This window comes from Beta vulgaris, chromosome 2 (genome assembly GCF_026745355.1).
Source record: "Beta vulgaris subsp. vulgaris cultivar EL10 chromosome 2, EL10.2, whole genome shotgun sequence".
NCBI classification, from domain to species: domain Eukaryota; kingdom Viridiplantae; phylum Streptophyta; class Magnoliopsida; order Caryophyllales; family Amaranthaceae; genus Beta; species Beta vulgaris.
Window position 1 is genome coordinate 18,403,067 of NC_079203.1, and position 11,032 is coordinate 18,414,098.

The 11,032-nt window shown below is 33.5% G+C and overlaps 1 protein-coding gene across 1 annotated transcript; it reads left to right on the top strand.

Moving 5' to 3' along the window:
* The first annotated feature begins 648 nt into the window (after positions 1–648).
* Positions 649–6,180, top strand: LOC104887218 (hypothetical protein). Its single transcript, XM_010671815.4, has 4 exons — positions 649–1,260; positions 3,254–3,755; positions 4,994–5,232; positions 5,398–6,180. The coding sequence occupies exons 1-4, from the start codon at positions 870–872 to the stop codon at positions 5,865–5,867; spliced, it is 1,602 nt and encodes a 533-aa protein (XP_010670117.2). The 5' UTR covers positions 649–869; the 3' UTR covers positions 5,868–6,180.
* Positions 6,181–11,032: the final 4,852 nt, after the last annotated feature.

Genomic DNA, 11,032 nt, shown 5'->3' on the forward strand with positions numbered 1-11,032 from the left:
ACCTTTTGATATTTATTATATTATACAAGATAAATATTCAAGTGTTTATAATGTAAAGAAAGAAAATGATTAATTTTTAAAGTGCGTCAAAATATAACAAAATTGATGTCTATTTATGGATCTCAAAAAAATATGACTTGGTGGATTTTTTTTTTAATTTGTATTTTTAAAGTTATTCAGATTACAAAATCTGAATGTTAAAAATAACCATTGGAATTATAGTTCCACTTGTCAGCGCGTGGTTCGCTGGGCGCGATGCCTAGTTCTAACGCGTCTGAGGCATCAGATTTTCTTTCCAGTTTCAGCCCGCGTGTCATTCTTTGATTTGCTCTCCATATTTCTGAATTTCAAAGCTTAATGCATCAGGTTTGGACGCCCAAATTTTTTCAATTTTTTGGAACCCTTTGCTGCTCATTTTACATGACTTGATTCATATTTTGGGTCATATGATGCCAAACATGAATTGAGTTATTCTATGACCCAATCTGAAGCATGCAAAAGTTATGAAAGGAAAACAATGTTTTTTTGACCTTCATAAATGACCCAATTTAATGACGAATTTGTCCATAAGTGAGGATGATCTTATACCAATAATTGTATCTCAGCCAAATAATATCAAGACTCGAGCAAACCACAGTCCACATGTATGGTGAAACTTAATCTTATCACTTCACTCTAAATAATATCAAGACTCGAGCAAACCACAGTTCACATGTATGGTGAAACTTAATCTTATCACTTCACTCTATAAATAGATCAGGATTATAAGCCCACTCCAATAGAATGTGCCAATAAAAAAAACCGAGTGAGGGAAAAAAAACACTGAGGGAAATAAAACACAAGAAAAACAATTCCAAGTTTGAAGAAAAATGGCAATATTACCTAGGTTTATAACATTGATGCATAACTCATGGTTCTTCCAATATGAAACGGAAACAGGGCAACATCACGCGGTCGTGCGAGCTAGATCTAATACGATAATTAGTGAGAACAACTTCACCAAGTTTGAAGTGGTGAGTTCAAGTGTTCGGGGTATGGTCCACATCCGAACATGCTACAATAACAGATACTGGCAGCTCAAGTCAACCGGAAATCATCTTTACGCCATTGCTGACGAGCCCGAGGAAGACCGTTCCAAACGGTCGTGCACTTTGTTCAGGTTTGTCATCTCCGGCGACAGAGTAACCTTCTTCCACCAGTTCAGTAATACTGAGCGGCATGTGGTAGTTTATGAAGGTGGTTTCGTCGGACCACTCTGGGGTAATATTCTTTTACTTTACTTTACCTTCATTGTTACTCCCTCCCTCCCACCATAATATAATGCTTGTTTCTTATTTACACGATTTTTAAGACGTTAATGTCTTCAATCTTGTATTAATAAAAAATATAAAAAGTTGATATTATAAAACTACACATTGCCACGAATCTAACAACATCCCACATGAATATGTTTTTTTATATATATAAATGAGAATATTCGGTCAAAGAATTTAAACTTTGAACTACCAAAAATAAAGTAGACACTATATTATGGGACGGAGGGAGTATTATTTTTACAATACTCCCTCCTTGAGTCCTTGCTGTATTTTGTTTGTCCCTCGTTGATTTGTTTACACATGCTCCCTAGTCCCTACGTCCCATTAAAATCTATCTATCTATATGACAAATATATTAAAAGGCATGCATAAATAAAAAATTGCGTACATGGTACTCTTTTTAGAGAGTTTTTTTTTTTTTTTTGAGGGGCTTTTTAGAGAGTTTTAATTCATGTACAATAAAAAAAATTAGAATTGCGTAGTATAGGGTCTGATCCTGAGACCTCAAGTACATATACTAAAGTCTTAACCACTTGACTAAATTGTATTTAGTGTTATTATCATAAAATATCATATTAATAAATGAATTTTTTTCTTATCCGAAGCATAACCCGAGCTTAATAACTAGTTATAAAATTTATATTAAGTTGGCTTGGAAAAACATGTGTTTAACGGCTTCAATCTTTAGTTGTGTCTTGAAAAAAAGATCGCATAAAATTAATATTTAAATAGCATATGTTAAGACGAATCTAATGTGTTAATGAGAATTCCCACTCAAAGTTTTATTTACAAACTTTTACTGCCAAAATGAAAATGTTACAAAGTTAGTGGCACTGAGGGATTACCAAAAAAACAAAACTGGTATCCGTGAAATTAGGATAGGTCATAAAAGAAGTCACTTATATATAGTGAAATCTTTTGAAGGTAAGTGATGACCCCTTCGTATAAAACTTTTTGTGATAAAGGGGTCATTCCACTATAATGACGTACTTTCTCTCTTTCTGAATAAGTGACATATTTGCATAGTGTTGGAATATACAGTTTTAGTTATTGTAGTTAGTTAGTATTAATTTTATTACTAATTGTAATTAGTATAAATAAGATAGGTTGTAATACTTTTACTCACTTTTTAATCGAGATAATATAATATAGTCTCTAGTTTTCCTCTCCTATTATACTTCTCTCACCTCTCTTCTCTTTGTTAGATCGATCAAGAAGAATTTTATGTTTACTATTCATAGTTTAAATTTTAATTAGCTTTGGTGATTTACATTTTAGGAAAAACATAGTCATGTGGGATTTTGTTAGATTCGTCTGAATGTGAATTTTTTTAATATCAACTTTTTATAATTTTTACTTATTGATAATTGAAGATATTAATGGTTAAAATAATGCATTGACAAACGTAAAAACAAGAAGTGTTGCAGTTATTTAGAAAGGGAGGAAATATCTAAGATAAAGGGTTTCTTACACAAAAAAATCATTCCCATGAACTTATATAATTCCCATATATATATATATTATATATATATATATATATTATATATATATAATTATTATATATATATATATATATATGTATATATATATATATATGTATATATATATATATATATATGTATATATATATATGTATATATATATATATATGTATATATATATATGTATATGTATTGTATATATATATATATGTTATATATATATATATATGTATATATATATATATCATGTATATGTATATGTATATATATATGTATATGTATATATATATATATATATGTATATATATATATATATGTATATGTATATGTGTATATATATATATATTATATATATATATATATATATATATATATATATATATATATATATATATATATATATATATGATATGTTGTGAGAAATAACGTACATGGTTTTTTGTTTTGGTGCAACAGCGAATATTCCAGGAGGGCATAGATTTAGATTTAGGGACATGACAAGCCTTGTAATCTTGCCGAAGCATGTACTATTCAAAGGGGACAATGGGAACTACTTAAGAGCACGGAAAGGTGGATGGCTCGAGTTTGTTGCCAATGATCCAACGGATTGGAGAGTGCACCACATTTCAACTCTTGTACCTAATACTGGTGATGTTCGCCTGCTGTCGCCCAGATTCAATTTGTACTGGCAAAGGATAAGCAATGACTGGCTTAGGTGTGACGCCGGCGAAACCGGTCAGCAAAACCTCCTCAACTCCATTTTCCGCCCGGTGAGGCAGACTAGTAGTAGCCAAGGTACCACTATAGCTCTCTTGAACACGACTAACAACAGGTACTGTCAGAGATGGACCAGTGGGGGAAACGCTGGTCGTATTAGAGCTTCCGCCTTGAACATCCCATCTAATGCCTTGCTTACGGTGGAGGAGGCAGTCCGGGATCGAGAAATCTCTAACATCAGGTATCTATATTACCCCCTCCGCCCCCAATAGCATGCATCCCTATAGCATCATTTTTTATCATTTTATTAATACATACATAACTAAATATAATAACTATCAAAGATGTACAATGAAGACCCGTGCAAAAAACAAATGAAATTTTTTTTAGAGCAGAAACGGAGTATATAATGATCTTAACTCCTCTTATCTAAGCAATGTTGTTAGTATTGATTTTGATATACAATGATTGGTATCTATTTGGATTATGGAGTATATGAGTGATAATTTATTTAAAATATGTTGATCAGCTAGTTACAATAAAAGATCAATTTTTAATCAAATCTTTGAACAATGGATGTTCACACTTTTAGTTTCAATGGACTGATATTTAAGAGAAAACCTACAAATTATCATACTTCCTTCAGTCTGTTTGAAATGAAACATCGAGAAAATGACACTATTCATTTATTAATTATGACTCCAATTTATTATCGCCATTATATAAAGAAAAATATAGTCAATGGGGTCTTTTTAGATTCGTCTCAATGCATACTATAAAATTATATATTTTTTATAGTATTTTTTACTTATGTACAACTAAAGATATTAATGATTAAAGAAGTGTGTTGGATTGCGTGAAAAAGCAACGTTTCATTTAAAACAAAACGGAGGAAGTATTACAAGCTCTCTCTTTCTATTTCTCTCTCTCTCTCTCTCTCTCTCTCTCTCTCTCTATATATATATATATATATATATATATATATATATATATTCCTTTTTCAATACAATTATTTATGTATGTCAATGAAATACGATAGTATACTAAAGATTTGAGATAAAATCTTAAATCACAGTATTTTTTCGCTTTCCACGCACTAAAAAGAAATTGAGTAATAAAAAGGTTACAAAAGAAAGAGATGAATGGTTGGGCCTTACCTATATTTCATACCCATTTTGAATTCTTAGTCGCGTGTAAAAAGTAGTTAAAAGAAATTGGGGTTGGCTCAAGTGGTGAGGTTTTTCATCTTTCTTAACAAAGTCTTAGCAGGTTCAATTCTTACCCCAAGCATTTGCTTGGGATTTAGGGGGGGGGGGGGGGGTTCGAGAATGTATGGCATGTAACGAGCTTCTAGATCGGGCATCTGCGCGAGGACAGTCCAGAAGAATTTTTCTTACCTTTGTTTAAAAAGTAAATATAAAAAGTAGTTAAACAAAGGTATAATTCCCATATAAAAGTGCTAAAAAATTCTTGGTATAGGTATCATATAGAGGATGCGCGCACCTATGATATGATTCCTATAAGATCCGTGCCCCAAATTGTGTATAACTATGGCCATAGTGAGGCCATAACGAAGGTGGGATTCTCCTACTTGGAGGTGATGGAGGACATGTTCAGCTCGTCACATTCGTGGAAACTATCTGTCACCACTACCGTCAAGGTCAGATTTATCCCAAAAATAGTTGAAGGAAAACTGACTGCAAATGCATCTTACTCAGGTAATAAATATAAAAGTGAGGTCACAACCCACTTAAATTATCTCAATTTCTAAAAGTTAGTTTTTCTAATATATATCTAATCTTGTTCTAGACCATTTTTTTATCTCAAAATTTTACGTGTAATAACACATTAATTATATGTTTGTTGTGCATCTGCCACGATAGGTGAGGTTAAATGGTCCAAGAAAAACAGAAGCGAGGAAAGAATAACTAGTTCCACCAATGCTCCAGTACCGGCAAGAAGTATTACGAGGGTGACCTTGGTCGTTGCACAGGGTTCCATGGACGTCCCCTACTCTTACAAACAACGTGACGTCCTTATGGATGGCAGCCTTGACATTAAGGATATGCATGATGGCCTTTTCTCAGGTCTCAACACCTTTGAATTACAATATATTATCAGTGAACCTCAAAGCCTACCTCCAAATGCTAACCCGCCACCAGGCCAGGATAACATTGTCATCGTGCCAGGTGAATCCACGGACCTCCCTAGAATGGCTATCCCGCGTACATTTGTAGTGGATGAATTTAAAGTGGAAGGAAAAGATCAAGGAGAACAGGAGGAACCAATTCGAATGGAAGAAGACGATCAGGGGGGAGAGGAGGAACTAGTTCCCCTGCCATCTAAGCTTTGACTATATATTTTTTAAAATATTGTCATGGATGAATAATAATGTGTGTGTTTTCCTATCACACACGTAATGTGTTTTTACTATGATCCATGTAGCCATGGTACGTTTTCTCTTATTCCTAGTTTTTTTAAGACTCATTTATGTAGTTTCCTAGCTTGTTTTGTTAGGTGTGCTATGTAAAATATATGAGTGTGAGTTGTTTTCTGTAAGTCCATCACGGTGACTTCGTTACTTTGTATATTTTAATTCTTCTAGTAGATTATGCATGAGGCATATATCCCTTGCCTATTGGAAATAAAGCCGACATCTTCTTCTAGCTAAGATGAGTACTAGTAATCCCTTGTGTTATTTCATTACGAACAATACAAGATGGGGGTGAATTGTATGTGTAGAAATAAACGTAATTTTTTGCGAAATCATAAAACTTTAACAAAGAAACAAGCTAAAGGAACACAAGAGATTTTTACGAGGAAAAACTTCTTGGCCCAACAAGAAGAAACTACATCGACCAGTAGGGATTTTAAACTCAACATTTTCACTAATTAGGCCAAACAACTTTGTTACAACAAAAATCTACTCCCTGACCACTCCTTGAGTTCCTAAACTCAAGTTCCTGAACAATTGTTCCCTTAACAGTTGTTCCTCTCAACTTTACTCGAAGTTTTCTCACTTTAACTCGCTTCACTCAAAGCTTTCTCTCTTACATGACTTCACTCTAAATCTTCCTTAAATTACCCCAAAACCAAATACAATGACGAATAAACTTAGTGGAATTAGAGTAAGAAGGAAATGAACAAATTTCTTTTATGAGAGAATTAAGGCACTGACACTTTACTTAGTTAAACTCACTAAATCACTTGGTCAATCACAAATTGGAACATAATTAGACATAAGTATTTATAGCAGTGATTACTTAGAACGTGGGACTAAACCATGTGTTAGTGGAAAAAAATATTTTCCCATAATGTTCCTCAACTACAAGAACACGTTCCTTTTTGACACCTATGATCTCCATGATCTCTATCAAACGTGGGTTATGAAAATTTTACTGCTTCCTTAAATTTAGCAACCATTCAAAAATCTGATTCACACTAGCAGAATAAATGCTTATTGTTGCGGTCATTAAAGTGGCCTATCACTAGGGGGAAAAAAGGAAGGGCTGCGCATAAAGGGTTGCGCTTTTCCTAAAAATGCAGCCCTACTAGTGAAGGGTTGCACTTTTTTAAAAAAGCGCAGCCCTACGTAACAGAAGGGCTGCGCTTTTTAAAAAAAGCGCATCCCTTCACTTAGTAGGGTTGCGCTTTTAGGAAAAGCGCAGCCCTTCTCACACTCAGAAGGGATGCACTTTTCTACAAGCGCAACCCTACTAAGTGAAGGGCTGCGCTTTTCTTCAAAGGCGCAACCCTTATGTTATGTAGGGCTGCGCTTTTGAAGAAAAGCGCAGCCCTTCTTAAAAAAATTTGAAATAAAAAATTCGCGGGCTTCAAATATTAAGCGGGCTTCAAATATATTATCCCTCATTCTCTCACCTCTCTCACGTCCCTCCTCCCTTTTCCTTCCTCTCTTACGTCCCTCCTTCCTTTCCTCCTTCTCTCTCATCCTCTCTTCTCTCTCAAAAACTCCCGGAAACGTTGCGACAAAAAGCCTGAAATAATTTGCACTAATCATGCCGACGGAGTCCGATTGCCTATTGTGATACCTATTCGGAAGCGGAACGGGCCAACAAGTCAAACACACCGCTACGCTGTGATGTATAGGCTTTTTAAGCCATCCGAGTTCGTTTAAGGCTCCAAATAGGCATTTTAAGTATTTCTGAATTTTATTATTTCCTTAATTATGTATTAGGGTTTTATTTTATGTATTTAAACATTATTAGGTTAATGGTTGGAGGTAGTTCTTGTATTTTCAGATCTATAATTTCTTAATCTTTGTTTTGATTAATGTTCTTGTATTTGCAAATCTATAATTTCTTTCTCTTTCTGTATATTAGTTTTTGTTCCTTTTCGTTTCATTCTTTTTTTTTTTGGGTTTAGTTGCATTGTAGATCTATAATTTCTCTCTTCTGTATATTTGGGTTTAGTTGCATTGTAGATCTATAATTTCTTCTCTTCTGTAATTTCTTCTCTTCTGGATTTGGATGGTTTACTTTAAAGTTTAATGCAAATGTTAAAATTCAGAAAATGTGAGATTAATATATGAGTAAAAAAATGTCAATTTTTTTATTTTTTTTTTGGTAGGAAGGGCTGCGCTTTTTAGATAAAAGCGCAGCCCTTCTAAGCTTGAAGGGTTGCGCTTGTGTAGCGCAACCCTACTTAAAAAGTGAAGGGCTGCTATTGAAAGGGATGCTATCAAAACGCGCAGCCCTACAGGCCTTTTTCAGCGCAGCCCTTCTTCATTTTTCCACTAGTGTATTGCGGCGATTTTGGCCGCGCAACAATTAAGGGGGCACCAATAGGTAATTAATGTATTGCTGCGGTTTTAAACCGCAGCAATATTTGAACATATTGCTGCAGTTTCTGGATAAAATCGCAGCAATATATTTATTTTGTATCAGATTTATAAAGCATATTGCTGCGGTTTCTAGGAAAAACCGCAACAATATGTTTTATTAAAAATAGGCATATTGCTGCGGTTTCATGGGAAAACCGCAATAATAGGTACTGGTACAATAAAAAAAAATTTTTTTTTTACATTACCATCAAATTTGAAAGAGAAAAAGGCTAAAAGAAAATAAAATACTTCTGATTGAAACTAATAACAAAAAATTGTTATACAAAATTTAAAAACATAAAAAATACAAATTGAAATATATTATTACAATATATTTAAGACAGAGTATTAATACCAAAATTACAATACCAAACAAACAGCAAAAATAAATAAAGTAGAGTATAAAAAACCACAATCGATCATATAACTCATAAGTAGTAACTTCGTACACAAATAATTACAAAAATATTATAATAACATTAATTGCAAAAATAACTATAATTACAAAAATAAAACAAAAATAACAATATGCTTAAAACTGGAACGACAACAAAAAATGGAATGACAACGAATTGTCAACGACGAACAACGGGCGACGGAGAACAGCCAACGACGACGAGTAGAACTGGAACGACAACTGAAAACTGAAGAAGTATTACTAAGACAATCTGATGGAAAACAACTTGTAGACAAATAGGCAAACTTTTCTAACCTTCACTTTGTTGAGGATTAATACCAACACCATTGGTTTTAAGAAAAAGCCAAATAATTATGATTAGTGGAATACAAATATTGCAACCTAAGGAAACATAATGCCCTAAGATTTCAAGGTTGTAGTTTGTAGCTAACAATGAATCTTTAGAAGTTGGAACGGGGTTGAACATAAATCATATGGACTTGTTCCCATATTCAAGGATCCTCACGATTATACCTATGCGGTTTAGATTGAATAGTACATTGATCTTTAAGTGGAGCAATCGTGGAACCAGGAACACAATGTGATTAGGAATTGATTCAAAGTATTGAAAGTATTTGAGATTCATAATGTATTCGTAAGTATTCGTGAGGATTTTTGTATTCGTAAAATAATAATGAAAAACAGTGTCTGATTCAGGAAATCACGAGTTTTTATAGGCGAAAAGAGGCGTGCGCCTCAAGCAAGCCCTACACCAAGCGCATGCCTACGTGGCAGGAGCAGTGTCATGCGTCAAGCACACATTGGTGTGCCTAACGCAGCCAACCTTATCAGATTTAGGCATGTGTAAACGCGTTTTTGAAAAGATAAAAAAGAAAGGTTGCATCACACATGACTTGCATCAGATGCAGGACTCTGTATGAGTCACAAATCCATGTGTCATGGCGCTCATTCGCATGCCATACGTGTTCTGGCCAATGTGTTGTACGCACATGGCGCAATGAGCGCATCCCCCGCGTCCAGCCGCTCCGGCGTATATTATGGAATATTCTTGATTTAGCGCGTCTTTCGAGGATACCTTTTTTATGCCTAAAATTCCGGAGATTGAACTTTATGGATTAAAAATCTGATTTATTTATTCCATTTGGTACCATTGTACTTTTGACTTTTTCATTTGGTACCACTATTTTTAAGATATTCTACATGGTACCACTATAATTTAATTGTATTCTCTATTGTAGCATTCAACTAAGTAAAATGTTAATTTAAGTTAGAATAGGCTAGAGCCTTACTTCGATTTACATGTTTTAATTTGCGTTAAGGTTTTAGTAATCGTTTTAGTCGTTAAGGTCAAAGTTGAGGTCATATTTGACCATAAAAAGACATAGAATATTATGATCATTTTTATGAAAATTTTTACTGAAAAATATAGCTTTAAGGGTTAAAACGACACCCTAAAATCTTAATTATTAATTTTTTGCAACTGCAAATAGAAACATGCAAACCAAACAAAATTGTATTCTTGTTCAACCATTAACTAACATTTACTTAAAAAATGGTATGATAAAGATTAATATTAAATTAGAGTGGTATCATGTGGAATTTTAAAATAACAGTGGTACCAAATGGAAAAGCCAAAAATTCCATGGTACCAAATGGAATATCCCTAAAAAAAATTATGAAAATATTATTAAAATAATAAATATTTGATTAAGCTTTTAAATGGACTTAAAACATTTGGTGGGCGTAAAAAAATTAATCATCATTAACAATTAATTGAGCTTTAGAATATCATTTCAAAACACAATTTTGCAATTGTTCTTTAGATTGCTTTTCTATTGGGTCGCGCCAACTAATTTCGCGGTATGTTTCATCATTGGATAGATAAATGGGCACTAGTGAAAAAAGCCCATATGATGCGGTTAAAATCGGACTTACTGATGCGGTTTTGGTCCACATCAGGTGGGCTTGTAGCAGTTCCCAAATATTAACAACTGCGGTCATAAACCACATAAGTTAAGCATTTACCGCCGTGATTTTGGGTTAAAAACCGGAGCAGGTAATAAATCAACTGTTGTGGTTTTTACCCAAAACCGCAACAGTAAATGATAAAGTGTTGCGGTTTAGGGTCAAAATCGCAACGGTTGACCACTCCAAAAACCAAAAAGAAAATTTTTTTTTTTATTTTTTCATTATTAATCAATACAAAATCAATAATATATAGCAATAATCATTTTATTAAGCATATTATGCTCAATTGAAG

What these genes read in the sequence shown, in the direction of transcription:
- LOC104887218 (XM_010671815.4), top strand. Translation starts at nt 870, where the DNA reads ATGGCAATATTACCTAGGTTTATAACATTGATGCATAACTCATGGTTC. An exon ending in CGAGAAATCTCTAACATCAG is followed by an intron (nt 3,756 to 4,993) that starts GTATCTATATTA and finishes TTCTTGGTATAG; the next exon opens with GTATCATATAGAGGATGCGC. An exon ending in TGCAAATGCATCTTACTCAG is followed by an intron (nt 5,233 to 5,397) that starts GTAATAAATATA and finishes CTGCCACGATAG; the next exon opens with GTGAGGTTAAATGGTCCAAG.